At 40.9% G+C, this 20770-nt stretch overlaps 1 protein-coding gene across 1 annotated transcript in view; it reads right to left on the bottom strand.

The window, feature by feature from the left end:
• Positions 1-20438, bottom strand: part of ADAMTS12 (ADAM metallopeptidase with thrombospondin type 1 motif 12) — a 71071-nt gene extending 50633 nt beyond the window's left edge. The window contains exons 1-10 of the mRNA XM_041419368.1: positions 20429-20438; positions 19693-19889; positions 17706-17789; positions 15914-16038; positions 14579-14728; positions 11858-12001; positions 11035-11179; positions 6211-6303; positions 5821-5966; positions 4813-4982 (exon numbers count right to left, since the gene is read on the bottom strand). Of these exons, the coding sequence (XP_041275302.1) occupies positions 4813-4982; positions 5821-5966; positions 6211-6303; positions 11035-11179; positions 11858-12001; positions 14579-14728; positions 15914-16038; positions 17706-17789; positions 19693-19889; positions 20429-20438 (1264 nt within the window). The remainder of the gene's footprint in view (positions 1-4812; positions 4983-5820; positions 5967-6210; positions 6304-11034; positions 11180-11857; positions 12002-14578; positions 14729-15913; positions 16039-17705; positions 17790-19692; positions 19890-20428) is intronic.
• Between the last annotated feature and the right edge of the window lie 332 nt (positions 20439-20770).

The following is a 20770-nucleotide window of genomic DNA, read 5'->3' as shown; positions in this document are numbered from 1 at the left end:
GCCTGGGTCATGAGAAAAATTCAGAAAATATCCTGCTCAGGCTGCTGGATAGTTTATCACCCTAGAACTTGGAGGTCTCCATCATTTTAAGATTCCCAGGGGTACTCTGATGGTCCAGCTTGAGCACATGGGTTTCTGAGGTTCAGAGCAATGCCATAACAGCACTATGCAAGTTCCCCAACAGGCATAAAGTCATTTGAACCAGAAAATTCTCAAGTGAAACCTCAAACAACAGGCTAGGAAACAGCAAGATGTGACTTACTGCTTTTCTGTGAGATTGCTTGTTAAAGCTGGTTGTTTTATTAAATCATAAGCTATTCAAAAATGTCTTTGTTATGTTGTGAAGTTACAATTTACACAAGAGAAAAGACTCTTTAGATATGTGACATTTGCTGTAACTGCCTTACACAAGCTATGAAATTAAAGCCAGGAGAGAGAATTGTGACTATCCAGAAAATCTACTGTTTTTTTCCAGTGGGATGAAGGAACAGAGAATGTCTAAAATGTCGCAGAATATCTGGCTCAGGAATCTATTTCCTCAACTAGACACTTCCACATAAAAACTGTATGTGCACTCATGGCTTGGGAAAACTTAATTATGCTTTCTTTCTCCTTTATATCCCAAGTGCAGCATGAGAAGATCCAAAATGCCTGATACTAAAACAAAGAGCTGCACAGGGTTTGCATGGCTAGGCTCTGGTAGCAGGGGGGCTACAGGGGTAGCAGAAGGTGTTGTGTCACATCAGAGGTCACCACCTTTGGTCGCATTTTTGGAGACAGGCACACAACAACTGAAGGTCATGCAAAACAGACTAAGTTTACTGATGGATGCCCCCTTTTATAGGTGGTTCAAAATTCCCGTGCTTGAACAACCAACTGGTCGAGGTTCCAAGGCTGCCCAGCCCACTGGCCAAGGATATGTCTGCATTCAGGATTGATTGGGATTGGCAGGCGCCCCCTGTTTTGAGTTCGACTCCTACTTATCATTGTCTTACCTAGAGACTTGGTAATGGACAAATCCATTTGCCACATTTCCACTCTTTAATGAACTAAGCTAGCCAAACTAGTTTCTGTTGTGGCAAATTTCATCTGGGCAGCTTCAAACCAGCTGTAGCTGTCACAGTAGCTCTGCAAGAAGCTGCTAGAAGCTTCCCCCATGACTGACAGAGCCCACATCAGACAGATCCAGGAAGGACCTGCTGCCAGGAAAGACCAAACCACCAGTGACAGTGGCAGCACCTCTGGGATAATGTATTTAAGAAGGAGGAAAAAAACCTGCACAACTGCAGCTGGAAGAAAGGAGTACAAATATATCAGAGGAACAGCTCTGCAGACACGGGGTCAGTGAAGGAGGAGGGGCAGGAGCTGCTCCAGGAGCCAGAGCCGAGATTCCCTGGCAGCCTGAGGTGTAGCCCTTGGTGAGGCAGCTGTGCCCCTGGAGGCCCCTGGAGGCACAGGGGGGAGCAGAGACCTCCTGCAGCCCTGGAGGAGCCCACACCGAGCAGGTGGATGTGCCTGAAGGAGGCTGTGAGCCTGTGGGAAACCTGAGCTGGAGCAGGCTCCTGGCAGGATCTGTAGACTAGGGATCCATGCTGGAACTGTTCCTGAAGGACTGCAGCCTGTGGAAAGAATCCATGCTGAAGCAGATCAGGAAGAACTGCAGAGAAGGACTTATGTTGGAGAAGTTCAAGGAATACTGTTTCCCATGACTATTATACTCTGATTTAGTTTCTAATAAATTAAATGCATTTCCCCAAGTCCAGTCTGCCCACAATGGTAATCAGCAAGTGATCTCTCCCTGCCCTTATCTTGACTCACAAGCCTTTTGTTACATTCTCTTGTCCCTATCCAGCGGAAGAAGGGAGCAATATGGTGGCTTTGGTGGACACCTGGTGTCCAGGCTTTTGTCCCCAACAAAAGCCAAAGCTTTCTTGACAGCAAGACAACATAGTAACAGAATGCTGTGAAAAATCCTTGAAATTGGATTCCACAAGTTAAGAGAGTAACTAAGGGAACTGACAAAGGTTGGTTTACATATGGAAGACATTGTGAGTAAAGTCTCCAGAGACCTGAAACATCAGTTCATTTTTGTGGGGGGTTTAAAAAGGCTGTTGGTTTGCTTTTGTTTAAAGTCTTGCTTTGTCTGGACACACACATGCAAGGAAGGCTCAAACTCCTGTGTCTCTCAGAGACAGCACTGTTTCATGACCTTATCTGCGGGTATTTTAGCCAGGACATCTTTAGCCACTGAAAGAATGTGAAAGAATATTTGAAACTGAGATGGGAGGAAAACTCTCAGATGTATTTCAAGTAATTCTGGCTGGACAAAACTGGAAGCAAGGTGCCCACAAGAGCCACCCACCCTCAATCATACAATGATGTCAGGTGAAGAATCAGCACAGGATTTGGGCAGCTTTCTGCTTATTTGAGTGTTACCAGGAAAGCCTGTCTGTCTGAGGAAGCCAGCTTTACTTTAAGTTAAGAGTTTAGCAGCAGGAAAACACTTTAAATGTTGCTAGTGGTATGTGAAAACATTAAGGGCCTCCAAGGTAATGGGAAAGACATGGAAATATATGCTGAAATTCTGGCTGCTGAGAAAATGGATGAAAACAGTCAAGAAGTTCTCAAGCCACAGAAAAAAATATATCCTTGATATTTGAAGGATTTTGCAATTGATTTTCCAGATTAAACATATCAGGCTCAGCAGCACAGTTTTTAAATAGAGCTAGTTGGTCTGTACAGTTCCAAACAGTTCCATTTAAAATACAGCATGGACAGAGCACAGCCCTGCCTTCCAGTATGCAGTAAGCATTTGACTCATGATTCTCAATGTTCTTTAGAAGCAGACCTTCTGTAAGAAATGTACATGCAGAACCACCTGTTCTGTTGCAGTGTCACAGACAGGACATAAACAGAATGAACGCTGCACCCTGCAGTAGCACACGCTGAGTAACAGAGATCTGGAATCTTAATTCAATGACAGGTGACGGCAGAAAATGTTTTTTGAGGTTGGTTTTGGCCTAAATGTTAGGCTGTTATCATTTGTCATGGCTTTACTGGGATTTCTTCTAAAAAAATCTCTCTCAACCATATTTTCTTTCATCAGAAATTTTACAGGAAGTCTGCCTGCTCTAGGTTCATCTTCAATGGTGTTAATTTGTTACATGAAATGGAAACAGTAGCTGAAATTTAGGAAACCAATTCAGAACCAGCAATAACTGACAAAACAATTAACTGAAAAATACTACTGGCGAATGAAACTGGAAGTTTAATCCTGATCTTCCCTATCCTGTCTTATTTTTTCATTAAAAAACACATTGCTACCAAGTTTGCTGCTGCTGTGGGGAGTGGCTGCTCCACCTGAAGGCTTTGTTGCCATGCAATGGGACCTTGATGGGTGGAGAGCTGGGCAAGGAAAAACCTAATGGGGTTCAAAAAGGGCAAGTGAGGGTCCTGCTGGGGAGGAATAACCCCAAGCTCAGTCTGGGGTCTGATCTGCTGGAGAGCAGCTCTGCTGAGAAGGACCTGGGAGTTTCGGTGGGTGGCAGGTTGCCCATGGCCCAGCAGTGTTCTCTGGCAGCCAGGAGGGCCAGTGGGCTCCTGGGGTCCATCGGGAAGAGTCTGGTTGTTCTGGGTTCCTCGGTACAAGAAAAGCAAGGAGCTACTCTGGCAGCCAGGAGGGCCAGTGGGCTCCTGGGGTCCATCGGGAAGAGTCTGGGTTGTTCTGGTACAAGAAAAGCAAGGAGCTACTGGGACAAGGTCCAGCAGAGGCTGCAAAGATGATTAAAGGACTGGAGCACCTCTGTGAGGTGCTGTGAGGACAGACTATGGGGGCTGCGTCTCACCAATGCATATAAATATCTCAAAGTCAGTGCCAAGAGGATGGTGCCAGATGCCTTTCAGTGGTGCCCAGGGTCAGGACAAAGAGCAATGGCCATAAACTAAAACAGGAAATGCTACCTCAACACGTGGAAGAATTCTTTTACACAGAGGATGGGAGAGCACTGGAACAGCTGCCCAAGGAGTTGGTGGAGTTCCCTCTCTGGAGACATTCAAACCCACATGGATGTGTTCCCATGCCACCTGCTTCAGGTGACCCTGCCTTGGCCAGGGGGGTTGTAATGGATGGTCTCCAGAGATTACTTTTAACCCAAACAATTTTGTGATTCTGTTGAATATTCTACATCTTACAGTTATGCACAACCCAAGAATCAAACTGCAGACTGATAATGATTGCCCTTGTATTTAGTAACTAGCTGTTCCAAAGCAAGTTAAAAAGCAAAGTCATTGACTCTGCCTCTGCCATACAGGGCAGCAGTTTAGATATTAGTACACCTCACATCAAGTACACCTACCATACAGATCTGAGTTTGGAAGTAGTAAAATCACATCTGTGCAGTGGATGAGCTCTAGTTACTGGGTGCAGTGATGCCTGCAGGCCCAATGATGCAGCTCTACACCACACTACTCTGCTTCTTGTTCTGTGGTTGACACTGGAAAAGATGGTTTAGACCTATTCAAAACAAATAGTACAGACATGACTTCAACAGCTTTTCTTAGTGCAATATCTTTTCAGGAACTGAACTAGTTACAATCACAGCCATTATCACCAGAGCTCTGAAAAAACACCTAAGTGTAGAGAAGAACCACTGCCTTTTTGGCACACCAGCACAGAGGAGCACACCAGATTTCTCTCTCTAATTCATTAGAAAACTTATAATTCAGTGACTTCTCGCCCTCACAGATGTTTCTCATAGGCACATAGCACTGACTTTTTATACAAGACATTAAAAAAATTGTGTAGCTTCATACCTGTGTTATAAACGGGAACCCAGTGGTAGAATTCGTTCTGGTAGGGAACGGTATCAAATTCACTGCACTGCATCTGACGGAAGGTTGGCAAGTCTTTGTGGCAGGGGCTGATGTTACACATGCGATAGCGTTTCCTCTCTCCGGTGCAGTAGTCTCCTCCAAACTGGGGTCTAGAAAAGGAACATTGGGACTGGGACATGAGACCATGGATAAAAAAAAATAAGTTTTAAACCAACAATGTATTTCAGGCCCCAGGAGCACAACAAGGTGACTCTGAATCCTTGACAGGGTAGAGATACTCTTCACATCATGTTTGAGTACTCAAACATGTCAGTACGAAGCACAGAGATCTAGACAACTCCTGCATCTCAAAAAAGTGCTTGGCATTACCTGGCTGAGCTCACAACAAATTAACCTATCAAATGGACTTTAAATCCCATGCTTTGCAGTGTGTTTGACAGTTCTCTCTGAAAAGACAAATGATTCCTGCCATTAGTGATTTGTGAAAATGAGACAAGGAGTCTTCATGAACTTAGATATGCAGTGGGGAATTCTGCATTTCATGTTCTGTACCTGACTCATGTGTCTGAAGCTCAAACAAGGCTGATGACTAGAAGAAAACATAAAAGCTTAGTCCTCAGGATCAGATTGCTAGAAACTGTTCTCACCTGGTGTTTGAGGACATTTACTTACTCATTGCAGTATTAAAAAAGCAATACTTACACTATTTCTGCAAAACCTAAATGTTAAGTATGGTTTTTTACCCATTTTGCACTGAAATAAGCTCCGTGGAGGATAAGAAATAAAGAATAAGATGACTGTAAAAGATGAGGCAGCTGAATTTCACACAGGTATGCCTAACTAGAAAGAGAGGTGTCAGTATCTGTGACGTCTTGATATGGAACCTGCTGATAAGAGTCTCATACAAGAGAGTTTCCAATGTCGTAAGAACCTCAAAAATCTTAAGCAAAAAGTAGGGAAAAGGGAAAGATAGTGCACTCAGCTTACTCTGGACTATCACACAGCCTCTCTGCACTTTGAACTCCTGCCCCACATGTCCTTGTGCAATGGGACCAGGATGACCAAACGCCCCACTCGCCATGGATTGCTTCGGGAGTCTTCCCCACTGTAATGCACTCACCAGAGAAGCACCACTGAGGAGAGAACAGAAAGCACAAAGAGCTTCAGATCATTATGACAGGGAAATTATGAATTTTTTGAGTTTCTGTGAATTATTTGTTCTTTCAGCTCATGATGGTTGAACACTTAAGCGGAAATTGTAAATGGAGATGTCACAGAATGACTGTCCTTCCCACTCAACAATAGCAGAGCTACTCATGGCTCCTCTCTGTGCTTTGGCAGGCAGCACAGCTTGCAAACAGCACGGCTCACAGTCACCTTGTTTTCTCCACACCGAGTGCCGTCTGCAGCTGCATCCAGTTTGGAGCGGCAGGAGCCTTTCACTGAGCACCAGAGGGTCTGGCAAAGGTTCTGAAAAAGGAAGAAAACTGCAGCAGTCTGAGGCAGGGCAGAACTCCTATGGTCAAGATTTTCAAAAGCTTCCCAGAGTTTTGTACAGCCACTTTAAAAGCCTTGTAAGGGTTGTATTTCCAGAGGGATCAGGGTTGTTCACAAGATAGGAACTACCAAGGGTCCAAATTTAGGTACTAGCCATTACTGTGCAAGAAGAGACTGTTTGAAAAATAAAGAAATGGTAAATACTATCAAGTGAATTCCCTGCATTATGTGACTTCGAATATCCTCCTATTTGGCTGCTCAGCTCCCAGATAAACACAAGCAAAATGGCTTAACAAACTTTGGTCACTGCTGTTTGCAGATAAGGTGAATGAAAAATGAATAATTTTCATCTGACAAGTACTAACCAATACCATCTTCAATTCTGCATTGCTGTCTGCCTGAAAACATACAGTGAAATCAAAGAAGGTTACAGAAGCCAGGCAGGCAAATACAAACAGCATCATCCCTCCAACAAAATTAATGGAGGTCCCAAAACTAGAAGAGGAAAAAGTGATCAGGCTTCTTTAAACATCAGCTTGGCAGATGACAAGGAAATGATCTGAAAAAAAAAAGCAGTCAGCTAGTTGGCAGAGAAAAAAGCATAGTGGGCTGGGAAGAGTAAAGGCTCTGGTTAGTGAATGTTTGTATGTTAAGTAACTCAGAAACTGGTGCCAGTTTAATGCAGTAGGTTGCCAATAAAACACAGCATTCCAGATGCTGCTCCATGTGCAGTGGCTCAGCTCCACAGAACAGACAGAAACTCCTGAGAGGCAACAAAGAAAGCAGGGCAAGAAACATTTCAGCTACCTTTTACCAAACCCACTTCACTCAGCCAGAACTATCCTCTAGAAAGGGAGGACAGAGTTGGAGGGCCCTTTCTCCCTCTTCAGTTCACATGCACACCAGCTTTTTCTTTGTTTGGCACGCAAAGCCCTGCATGCTTGGAACTCCTGACCGATCAGGGCTCTGCATGAAACACCACTTCCAAAGCAAAGAAAGCAGGAGTCTCAGAGCGACTGCACACAGCCAACAGGAACAGCAGAAGCAAAATCCCAGTCCTGACTCAGGCTGTCTGGATGCCATAGTCCAGCTGTGGAAAAGGAACAGCATCAACCTGTGAAGAAGGGACGGCTCCAAGTGCCACCAGAGAAAAGAGTTGATAAGGACCCCACTAGCAGCTCCCACTGGGATTCTGAGAGCAAGCCACATACCAGATTTGGAAGTTAACATATAAACTGCACACTTCCAAAAATGCAGCCCCAACGAGCTAGCAGCAATGTTCATCCAAGTGGGAAATGCAGAGTTTGGCTGCCCATTTCTGAGCTGCTTCTGTTTAAAACAGCCAAGCTTGGGCACAAGCTTTGAGAGAGTTCACTTTCATTTACTTTCTCTATTGTGTGTTTACCTTGGCTTGTCAACTGGAGCACCAGAAAAAAAGCTGATGACATGGAACATCTCAAAGCACTCCAGCCCTCCATCTGGAATACAATGTCTGGGCCACTGCATCTTGGTCACTGTTTTTGGGCAATGTACATAAGACAAACCTTGTTTTGCAGTTCTCTGTTTATAGTTCAAGGGTAGCATTCCTTATGAAGGCCTTGTGAAGCCATCATTACCAGGTTCTTAAGACAGAGCTACCCAAGTGCTCTGGCTGATAAATTTTCTCTCATTATCAAAGTCATCCTTTATTTTAACTTTCGTACACAGAATATATTTTGTGGTTTTAGTGTATCAAGTGTACTCTTGCACCATGCCTCAGACAACATCAGAGAAACTGGCATAGAAAATGAACGCAGCTTTTCATTGGCAGTTACTTTTATTATTAGGTGCACCCATAGATTTCAAAGTCAAGAATTCACCAAGGGAATTCTTTAGCTTTGCAAGGATTTTTCCATATTTACCTCCATGTCCCACAACTGTTTTTCATCTCTAAGAATACTGAAACAACAGCAGAAGAGATGCACTACAATAGGAAAAACAATATGAGAGGATGCACTATGTACTGCATGCCTTTGGAGGTAACATGCAGAAATTCATGACTGTGCTATGGACTCACTGCAAAGCAAGTGTCTTTTCATCAGCTGTATGATATACATTTTCCACCCAATCTATGAGAATAGGATCTGTGCCTTGAAGAAAGTTGAATCCAAAAAAACCTCAGTTTTATGGAAGCCAGTGGAAGTTTTGGATAAAAAGGCAGTAAGATAAGCATTCTGATATCCTACAGGCTGTTCTATAGGAAGCTATGGGTCTAGCTATGACTTAGAAAATTCCTCCATCTAATACATATTTTGCTTTTCTTTGCCTTATTAGAGGGACAATATTTATATACTTCACAGGACACTTTGCTGTCTAAGTGCTTAATGAAAACCACTATCTGAATTATAAATATTAGTTTTTGCTAAATATAATCACTGAACCCCAGGGCATCTTCAGCTAAATGCAGATTGTTCTCTCAAAAAGGATCTGTGGATCAAATTCAGTCAGACATTAAGATGTACAAAACCAAAGCAGCTTGTCAGTGAGCAAGGCTAAGTAAACAGAGGAAAGGCAAAAAAGAGTCAGACCTCTTAGACAAAATGACAAAAAGACTTATGATTCAACATTCCAGGTTGACCCTACTGTTCCCAATTCCATCTCCTGCCAGTGCAACTACCAGCAAAATACAAGCCTTTCAGTAAAATGCAGAACGAGAGGATACCAATTAATTTTATGACATAGGTCTAGCCGTAAAATTGGTTAATCAGGAGATGCGAATGTAAAGGCCTATTAGGTTCAAATTCAAGGAGAGACAGACTGAGCCAATACTGCAAAATTACATCCTAATTTTCTATCTGTACCAACAGACAAATTACAGTAACTAAGGAAACTGTAACAGCAGGTAATGAAAGCAATCTTTCAATACCTTCTTCAGATTCAGCAGTTGTAGTTCAACACTGGTAATCATGTTATCCATTAAGGTTGAAAAGATTAATCAGAAATAATTTCTCTAAGAGAAGGGTAGATGGAGATACACACAATTATCTGTCAATATCAGCAGTGCCCAGTCCACAGCTGTGTTCATACCAGTACTGCCAATAGCTAAATTATATCTGTGTTTGACAGGGCCAGTAGACTGGGAGCTGTCTCCAGCATTTACTGAACACTGCTGCTCAAAACACAGGAAAATTAGTGATCACCTAGCTGGGCTAGCACTTGGCAAGATGGTTGCTGAGCTGTTCTACATATAAATATGCTGTGTTGGAGTGCATGAAACAGAAGCCTCTCTGAGTCCCTCAGAGAGAAAAAGAAATGCAGGGTTTGAATTAGAACCTCTAGAGAAGCTGAAAGATATTAAGCCACACAGACATGAACCAGAATTAATTAATTTTAAGTAAGTAGAAATGTATTTCAAGTGCCTTAAGAGACTGTATTAGCTAGTAAAAGGCCCTAAAGCCTAGTTTAACTTAGGTCCAGGCATAACAAAAACACAGCAGAACATTGCTTGCCTTTCTAGATGAAATAGACAGAACTACTCACATATATCAATACAATTATATGTGTTGATTTTGGGTAAGAAAACACATACTACCATTTGCGTAAATACATAAAATTATGTACGTCAATTTTGGGTAAGAATTGACCACTTTCACACATTAGAATTAAGCTCAGACTGGTTTAAGAAACATGTTTTAAATCATGCTTTTAGCTGATTGGATGATTTAGGAATAAAATCCCTTGCATTGGGGTGAGAAAGAAGAAGGAAGAAGAAGAAAAAAGGTGTGGGAGCTGCTGCTGCTGTTTTTGCTCAAAACATCAGGACTTTGTGCCAGAAAGCTTTTGGCATGGAATTTAATACTCTGATCTCCTTGCCTTTGAGACTGATGTACTCATGCAAAAAACAACTTCAGTACAACCAACAACTGCTCTTGTGTCTTTGAAGACCCAGCACCCACAATAACCTTGACAACGCTGTACAGACCCAAAGACCTCTGAACATTCCAGGTACCATTATTCCAGTAAGACACCATACCACTGTACTTTAGCTAATTCAACCTGTTACTCTGCAGGGCTCCACAACCTTGTGAGGGTTGCTGTGACTACACTGCTCCCTTGCATCTCCTCACAACACTTTTTTGCTATGCTGTGAGACAGACCTCAGGGTACTCTATGAATTATACACTTCTGCATAAATATCTAATGTTCCATGCAAAAATATTGGTTTTTCACAATAAATATTTTCCACAGAGACTGAAATAACTGAAATATTCTTTTGTTTGTTAGATCATAAAGAGTATGAAAATCATGATGGGAAGAGAACACAACCCTAATTTCTACAGAAAACTCTTCCTGGAACTGGAAGATTTGTTTCCAGAATGATGTGATCAATTGAAAGCCACAAGGTTGAAGAATACTTTAAAATTTGACTTAAACTGCAATAATAATTTACCTAAGAATTAATATTACCAATTTAAAACCAAAAGGACTCCACTGCAGAAGGACAGACCCTTAACCATAGATATGGCTGAGATCCAGCAAAGATTTTGTGAAATACAAGGCAAACAGCATAACAACTTGCTTCCAGAATATGCAGAATTAAGTGTGTTAGGCAACGCCTGCACTGCACATCTAGTCTGAGACTCTAAACACACTGCATTTGTAAATGAGGTGCTCAAAAATTTTGAATTCTTACTAGGAGAATGAAGAAAAACATTCAGCACTTACATCCACATCTTCACAGAATGTAGCATTGGAACCATACTGAAGCTGGCATTGGTGGTGCACATCATAAATCACTCCAGGAGCAATGATTGGGGACTTCAGAACTTCTTTTTGGGGGATGTCATCCAGACAGAATCCCCACCCACGACTAAAAGACAGAAATTCCATATGAAAAAACTCCCTACCACCACAGTTTTTTGATGTTTCTATACCGACTTTTAGTATACTTCTTAGGGGTAATTTTGATTATGGCCCATGTAAATAATACTTCCAGATTCCAGCCAAGTTAGGCTGAAATGCTGCAAACAAAGTAGTTACTCTGTCTAGCAAGAGATGGTTTTAAAATGGCAAAATACAGCTTGTCAAAGAGGAAATACCATGAGCTCAAAATGATTTACACAGTGTCTTCAGAGAACCCCATAGTCTCGGGTTGAAGTTATACCACACTGCTGGTCTTAAAACAAATGGAACAGATTTGAACAAGTCACTGAAGCCAAACACATGACACTGTGGCCAAAGGCAGAGCCTATGAAGTTCCGTCAGTGCCCTTGATGGAAAGGCTTCTTTCTTCCTGGTAACTGCAAAAAGCTGCAGATTGCACCAAACCCGAGCCAATATGACAAGCCTTGAGGTCACTTCCAGACTGCAAGTCTTTAGAGAGCTTTTCCCAAATAAGTAAGCAACAGGACAGTGATATGTCGCCCATGGAAATTAACTCAAGCATACCAAGACCTCCTACAATAATCAGTGCAATAATACAAGATATATTTTGAACTCCAGCACAGTTGTGCTCAATTTAGGCAAATGCCACAACCTGACCACTCACTCTAGGAACCGTGTGATGTACTCCTTGCTGCACTGGGACCAGGTGAGGGGAGTAGGATCATACTGCAACTGTCGGGACATGATATACGGGCGCTTTCCAGCAGGCTCACAGTCATTCTCCTTTCCATCGTGCTGGATTCCAAAACTGGAGATAAAAAACAGCATCTAATAATTCCAGCTGACTGGCTGTACCAAAACACCTACCTACAGGTTCCACTCCATGCTTAAAAAAGACACTTATGTTGCTTCCTCTCCTGCAGAGCTGTAGTTATCTGTTTGCTAAAAGAAAATGTACACACAGAACATACGACTCAAAATTTACGAAAAATCTACACCCCACCCCCACAGGCTTTCAAACATGTCTGTTATGCACAACAATATTGGCCTGCACAAAATAAAGAACACACTGTCACAGACTACACTTCTGTACTTTTAAGGGAGTCCAAACACTGGTGCACAGTTGGGGCAGAAGTCAAAGTTTAAACCCAAAAGTCAGATTACAGCTGTTACAGCTAAGACAGCTCCCTAACTCTTGAACCCCAACTGGCACCACTTTAACTAAGATGAGGCTTTGTTACATTCTGTCTTAAACTCTCTCATAATTATGTCTCTGCTGCTTTTTTCATTTTTAAAACTTTTGCTAGACTGCACCAGAGACACTGTTTACAAAATTATTGACTATTCATTGAATTTTCCTCCAACCTCTATTCCTTCATCCCATTTAATTTTCTCAATCTATACAAACAGATCTCCACAGCAGGTTCTCTCCAGCATCTCTGACTTGCTGAGAAATTTTTTTATTCAACAGCTTGCAGAAGTCATAAACTCAAACGTTTGAATGGTATTCAACTGAGTAAACACACATGCCTCTTCATCACCTCAGAGTGAGGATTATCTCATAATATAAATAATAACATATACAAATATTGATATATGAAGATGTTGACACCTACATTGTTAACATCTGGAGGTGTGTAAGTCCTGAAAGCAGTGAGAACTTACTCAGGTCATGATTCAGTCACGAATCAGATAAAGTGTGTTCAAAATACTTAAGGCTATGTTTCTCAAAAATGTAATCATATCATGACTCAAAAGTTCTGAAAGTGGAGGTAATTTCAGTCAGAACCAATTCCAGTAATGAGTCAGAAGCACAAATGCAAGGATCTCCCCTTTCTGACAGGCTCTTTTCCACAAACAGGGTCTGTTGAATCCTAAGGCTGCAAACATCTAGAGAGACAGTGTGGGGAAGAGGTGACTATTGGCATTCATCTAAGGTATTCCGGGAGCACGTCTGTCCTCTTTCGTTCATGTGTTCTTACAAACTTGTCTATACTTGAACTTCTCAATGTGAGCACACTAGCCTGGCTTGAGGTAGGTTAACAGGCTGACAATAAAACCTACACTATTTGATATTCGTTATGGAGACAGTCCTTAAGGAAAGGCCCTGCACCACTCCTGCAAGGGCAAGCACAGCAGTACTGAGCCTCACAGCCTCCAAAGGACACAGTCACCAGCCAGCCAGCCCAGACAAGGAGAAGGTCACAGATGGGGAAGGTCACAGATGGGTCTGTGGGGAAGGAGTCTCCTCAGATCATTGGTGAGAATGAAAACAGCTCCCTGCCAGCAACAGGCTATGGGGACCAAGTGACTTAAACTCACAGCACCCAGATCCAACTGGAGTGATTTCAGCATTATTTATTTATACACTTTCCTTTCTGGCAGTGGAGAGGTTGAATAAATAGTGGCCAATTAATGGTCAACAGGGTCATTACCATCATCATCACCGTCATCATCATCATTATATCCTATGAGGAAACAGAGGCTCCATCCTGATCCTCTGTCCACCCTGTGGCTGTGTGCACAGTGAAATTAATATGATTGTAGATAAAGCAATGAGCATGTGACTTAGCCAAGCAACAGAGTCCAGTTGAAAAGTGCAGGCATTACAGTCAAACCAGAGTATCCATGAGATAATGCTCTGCCCTGAGGAAAAAAGCTGTGTCAAAACAGTTTCAAAAATTTTTTTTTTTTCATATGAGTTAATAAACCACCTAACCAATCAAAACACCTCCAAAAATCTAAAATTCTGAGAAATTTAGTTCAAACAAAAATACCCAATCATTAAAAAAAAAATTAACCATATAGAAAACAAAATATCCAGGAACTTTATTTAACTTGGTCTAAGGGTATACCCACAATAGCATTATTATACAGAAAATACCAGTTACTAAGAAATGCCCTAAAAAGACTTTGCTGGTTCTTTAAAAAAAAAAGGATAAATATTAAATATATTATAAGATGAACACATGTTTTTCTATATGAGTTTCACCATATGAGTTAAAAATGTTTCCTAGCTAATCTGCACTACTGAAACACCTTGACATAAGTGAGACAGGTTTGTTTTCTGTAAATGCTTTGGATTGACCTAGAGATTATCTAAGTAATTGCATAAAAATCTAGCACACGTTTGGAAAAATCAGCACAATTGAGTGATGCTTCTTTGTAGCTTAATTATTTCCTTCTGATGTACTGAATAGCTGTATATGTGAAACACTCATCAAAGGCTTAAGAATTTTTTTTTTTGCTTTGAAATAAGTTCTGATTTTAATAATAGAGACATTAACTCACTTTTTGTTTTGTTTTCTGTCTCACAATTTGAGTATTAACATGCAAATAAAAAATTTGACTCAGACTCAGGTTCCCCCTTCCCTGTCAACTGTACCTGTGTCCAAGTTCATGAGCAATAGTGAAAGCCAAGGGGAGGCCAGAGTCCTCGTTGATGTTGCAGCTCCTGTGAGGCTGACACATGCCTGAGAGGTGAGACAAGCCTAAGGTTTCACAGGGACGGTTCATGCCAGCACAAATGTCCTTTCTAGAACCAAAAAAGAGATGTGCCATTTAAAGAGCTTAAAACCAGCTGTGGAGTGTCACTAACATGGGTAGCAAGCTTCCATCTTATAATGTGCTAATTTTCATTTTGAATAACTCGTGGGGTAAGTCTTTTACAAACATGTATGGAACAACATGCACTTGTTCTACTACGATATTATACTGCTATAATTTGTACCCAGTATTATGTGGCTGTCATGCCTAGATACATACACTTATTGTCAACTCCCATAAGTCAAAGTTTTAGAACCTCCATGTCTGGCAGCATTTTAAAGCACAGTTTATTAAAGTCACCATAGCTCAGTTTCATTCAAGTGAACTGTCTGAGTACTTCACATTTGGACAGTGAAATCTCACATCATTGTGAGACTTCATCTCACACTCTTATTTTGAGATTTTTGACTGAGAATAGGGAGCAGAAGGTGGGGAATGGTCAAAGGGCACACTTGATGATCTTGGAGGTCTCCTGCAACCTAACGATTCTGTGACTCTTTTTTACTGAGCCACTTGAGGGGTGGTTTAGGTTGGGTTTTTTTGCCTGACAGACTTTAGCCAAGGGCCGGTGTTTTTTAGACCACAGACTCAATCTTTTCTGCCACCTGTGTACAGACTAAATAAATTTCTACAGACCTAAGAAGTCCCATTTCATGCTATGACATAAACTCCCTGCATAACCTCAGACAACCTCACTTTCAAGTTTTCTGTTCCTCCCTTGCTAGGACATTAAAAATTATTTTGTGTCTCCTTCAATACGGAGATATTAAAAAACCATATGCTTGCTTTTTAAAAATGAATGGCATCCTGTTTGCATAATACTCGTCCTTTCTGAGCTTCACCTGCACGTTTCTTCAGGAGCTGCTCATCTACATGCTACCTTGTTTTGGTATATTGTCTCAAAGGAGAATAGAGCAGTCATTGAGCACAAAATGAGATAGGATCAAGCAGGGAAAGTGACCTGAGCTGTGGAAATTGCTCACCTCTTGGGACCCACAGATCTCTATTTTGTGACTAAAATGCATCTCTAACCCATATGCACATGTAGCAATATCAATATTTGGACCTTTTCTGAGCTCTGTGCAGGATGAACTAAGTGATGGCCTGAGCCTATAAAGGAAATATCACCACCAAAGAAATGCAACTGAACAGCAGTCAGTCACTGCTGTCATACCTGGTAAGAAGGACAGCCACATCATGGTGTGTGGGATTGACATCACTCTTGGGATTGACACTCTTCTGCCACTTGCAGAAGCTGGCTAATGTCTTATCAGCATGGTGCACTATCTTCAAGCCTTGCTAATGGGAAAGGAATATATTACTGTAAAGAAGGAATACATTACTGTAAAGAAGGAATACATTACTCTAAAGACCACACTGCATTGCAGTAACACTTCAATGAAGTCAGCTGTGAAGATGGGTAATCTAAATGTAATCGATTATGCTTTTGCCTAAAGTTAGAGCCATCATTAGGAGCAATGACACCACATTGAATACTAAGTTAAAATGCTGATATTTCTGTAATTGGTGCAGCTAAAGGAAAAATTACAGAATGCGAAACTCTACATACATTTTGATAAATGAGCTTCATAAGATCCAACACTGAACTGAAACTTTCAAGCATTTTATATTCTCTTGAAATCAAATTTTCCTCTGAAGAGAAGGTGAAGATTACTTATTGTGGGACTCTGTGATCGAATTTGTCACTTAATGTTACGTGAACACTGTCATATTCAGACAACAATTATGGTTCTAACAGAGTATTCATTGCACATTATTTTTCAATTCCAAAGAGAAACAATGCAGTCATAAATGTTTCTTCCTCAACTTATTATTATACAGTTTACATGCGAATTACTGAACACCTTAAATAAAAAATATGCAAAATGAATTCATCCAAAACTGATTTTTTTAATTTCTGGTCTTGGACATTTCACTTTATCTTGCTTCAGTTTGTTTTGTTTTTAACAAGCATCAAAGTATGGGATTAACTGTTACCAGACAGTAATTTCTGGGGAACCTAAAAACAAATTTTGAAAGGTATTTAACACTGCTGCTTCCAACATTGCCATTACTCAACAGAAATCCACATTTTTTATTCAAACAGACACAGCAGTTCAGCAAATACAGTTAATTGGAGGTCATCATGGATCTCAGGTCCTGATTATCTTGTTTAGGTGCAACCTCAAGTTTTTATCCCATTTATGCTGAGAGCTATAAGGAAAGACTCTACCCCAATAAATATTTCTGAAGACACAGCCATGAGGTTTGGTTTACTGCCTTTGATAACACTGGGACCATCTGGCTTGTGGTTATAAATTCTAAGCCACTGAGAAAATCCCTTTAAGGTGCACCTGTGGTCAGAGCTAGCTATATCGTGCACAGGACTTAAAAATAACCATAAAATCATGCAATCAGCATGTATTTAAGCAAATAGTAACATATTTGTGAGACACAGACATTGGAAACTATCAATATAGAGCCAGTTAAAGCAATTAATATCTACTTTGTCCTCATTTTACTTTGTTTCAAAAGAGATTTAAAGAAAAATATGCGTTTGAACTGCACAAAACGAGACTTATCTCAGAGATCTGCAAATACCATAGCACTACACTTCACAATACATTTCAGGCAATGCTAGGTAATTAGATCCTGAATGTTGATGTGTAGTTTCTGTTTCTTATCTAGTCTTCTTTAGCATCCCATGTTCTTCTTACACTGGGGATATTCCATTTCCTCATTCTTAACCTGCCTGTTTTAATTACATTTTCCAATGCAATTTTGTGCAGAAATACCTGAAGTCATCAGCTAAAATACTTTGCTATCCAGGGCAGCATTTGTCCTAAAATGTTGTAGGTTTTAACAGAGTAAATTTAAAAACTTATTTTAAGCAAATATAATTACAGCTCAATACATTGAACCCAGAAGTTTTGTAAGTGATATTTTGAGGTAAATAAAAACCTTACCTCCACCTCCTCAAAGAGGATGAGCCGGACCAGCACAATGTGAATTGCATTGCCAATGCTTGGATCATGGAACAACCCTGTGACCTGTGCCAGAGCCAGGAGATATGAGATTAACTGATGCCTCTACAGCAGAACACAACTTCAGAGAGAAAATATGTTTACTTCTAACATACTGTTGATCTGGGGATTGTTTTGCTTTTTAAATTCTAAAATCATTGAAAGTTCACTGAAATCAAATACATATTATACCTACTGCAAAGGCTAACTCTGCCTCATGAATGATGATACCGCCTTTGGCAAAAGTTACTGAGCTAGAGAGCAAAAGCCCAAACAAGATTAAAATTATTCAAAAATTTCTGAGTTCATAAAAAATACTAGCAGAAAGGAACACAACATCTACAGTCATACAACAGTGATGGACAGGTCCACTCAGGGTGCAAATAAACCAGCATATCAAATTGTCCTGTTTTAAACAAACAGGATTCTGTTACAAAAAAAATCAAATTTAGTCAGTACTAGGCAAAGAGAAATTAGTTGAATAAGGGCTACTCTTGTGTTTTCAGAGTACAGGAGAGGATGATAAGTACAAAAGCAAAGATAACAACTCCATTCAAAAAAGACTCCACATAAAAAAGAACAAGAACTGAACTCTGCAAAAATGTGACCCAATTGTTATAAACATCATTACAATGTTGAATTAGGCAGGAGGAAAAGGAATCAGAGCAGGAGATAATCACAACCTATCCATACATATCTATATGTGTGACCTATGCCATCTATTATAGGAAATACGAATGAACAAAATGGACTGCCTTTGGGTCAAAACTGTTATGGAGAAGACCACTAAAGGAGAAATACCAAAATGAAGTAGAAATTGTGTTTACAGAGGTCTGATTTGGGTATGGATCTTTTTCAAAGTACTCTACTGAAAATTGAAACATTTCAAATAACCCTAATATCTAAGGTCAGACTGCAGAGAAAATGTGGAGTCTTGTTTGTTCCTGAACCTGATAATGACTGGGTTTTATTCCACGCATTTTTCCCTGTGTGGACAAAACCTCACGTGCTCAAATAACCTTTGTACCTGTTTATTCACACTCATTGCCTCAGCAGCAAGTTAGGGCACTGCTTGGGGCACAGCTGGGAACGTACTGTATAAACTCACAGGACAGATCAGTCACGATGGCTAGAATTACACTCTGATTACCTCCACATATATTGCACATTTCCATGATAACCAGACAGAACACGTCCTCAATGTACTCTCAAGCTCAATATCTACCATAGCACACATAATATTGATAACAGGTATTAATAACAGAAGGCTTATCTATGGGCAGATGCTATGGCTTTTTCCAGAACAACTTCTATTTTGAAACTTGCCACACAGGAAAGCATTTGAAGTTCAACTTTTCCTTATTCCAATGCAAACTTTGTACTACAAGAAGAATACTTATATGGAAAAACAGTTGTACTGGCATCAGCTGGGACAGTTAACTTGCCACATAGAAGTTCATATATTGCTGTTTGGATTTGTCACCAAAACAGTAACAAGCTGGTTAAAAAAAGCTAAAATGCTTTGCAAAGTTACTACAATTTCCAGTAGGCTCCTGTGTACCTTTCTCAACCACAAATATGCGAAAGAATTTACATACTTAAAACCTGCAGAATTTCTCTCTGTCATAGCCAAAAATCTGGCATCACCACTGAGCAACAGGTTCCAAGGGAGACAGATTATTTCAGAGGAAAGAAAGCTAGTGCTAGCCTTTACAGATATGAGACTCATCTCACATAAATCCAGAGAAAAATTGTGCCTATACAAATACAAGGTAAAAATTAGTTTAAAATACAGAGTTTCAATTCATATATATTAATGATACTACATTTTTCTCCATGAGCAACACTGCAGATCTGTTAGATCAGCAGCAGAATCAAATTCAGATTTGCTTCATTTGCCTATCCACAAACCCCAAAGCATTGTACATACCATATTCATTATAGTGAGGATATATGACTCCACATGGTCACTTCCATGATATTCAACCATTTTACTGTCTGCCACCACAAGCGTCTCCACCCATCGCTCCTTGCTGACAGAGCGCCGGGAAACCCTCCTGGCAGCTGCGTGATTTTGTTCCCATCTCTCCCTCCGATGCTGCTGCTGCTTGAAAAAGCTGTGGGTATCTGGAAGGGTAAAAAGCAATGCTGACTTGAAAATATTTTCAACCTTGAACTGTATGGCTGTAACACCTACAGGATGATATTAGAAGTGACTTTTCTGGCTGCCACCCTCCAGACCCACTTGCAGAGGCAACTCCAAAGTGACACCAGACTGCTAAGGGTGCTGTCCAGTGAAGTTCTGAATCTTCTGAGACGGATTAAATACACACTAAAAAGTCACTCCACTCAAAACGCAAGGGATTAGCATTGTGAGACAGAGCCAAGCTAGAAAAAAATTGAATTGGGGATGCCCTTTTCAAGGAGTTTCTCTCCTGTATTTTGGCTCTAACCTCTCCAATGACACAAGTTGATAGTTTAAGATAAGGCATATGGTTTCTTCACAGGCAGCTCATTTTCCCATCAGGATGGCACATTAAGTCCAATACATTCTTGGCACATCCAAGAATGCCTTGTTCTGTGCATGGAGAATATCTCTGACAAGTGGGGACACTTGACCAGCAGGTGTCAGCTAAATACCAGCAGGGCAGCCACGGGATCCTCACCTGCTGCCATCCTGCCTGATGACAGCACAGACACTTACTGCTTCCACTGTATTTTGGGATTTGTGCATCTAATGCTTTTCACAAAGAAGATTCTGCTCTGTAGGGTTGCTAGCAACCTTGCACTGTGTTCAGTGGAGCTAATGCCTCTCCACTCACTCTAGCTTTGAATGCCAGCTGTCCATGTTACCAGGGGCATACCAGCAACTTAAATAATGGAGGGCCTAAAAAGCAAATGCATGCCAGTTTTACAGCAACTGCTGGCATTTTTCCAACCCATGACCCTGAGAAATGTTTTTACAGTGGTGGGATTTCCCCGAGTCCTACAAAGGATCAGGAGCACTT

The sequence above is a fragment of the Onychostruthus taczanowskii genome, unplaced genomic scaffold (genome assembly GCF_017590055.1).
Source record: "Onychostruthus taczanowskii isolate IOZ18803 unplaced genomic scaffold, ASM1759005v1 scaffold108, whole genome shotgun sequence".
In the NCBI taxonomy this organism is placed as follows: Eukaryota; Metazoa; Chordata; class Aves; order Passeriformes; family Passeridae; genus Onychostruthus; species Onychostruthus taczanowskii.
Note: the sequence above shows the minus strand (reverse complement) of the source record. Positions and strands in the feature narration are given on the sequence as shown.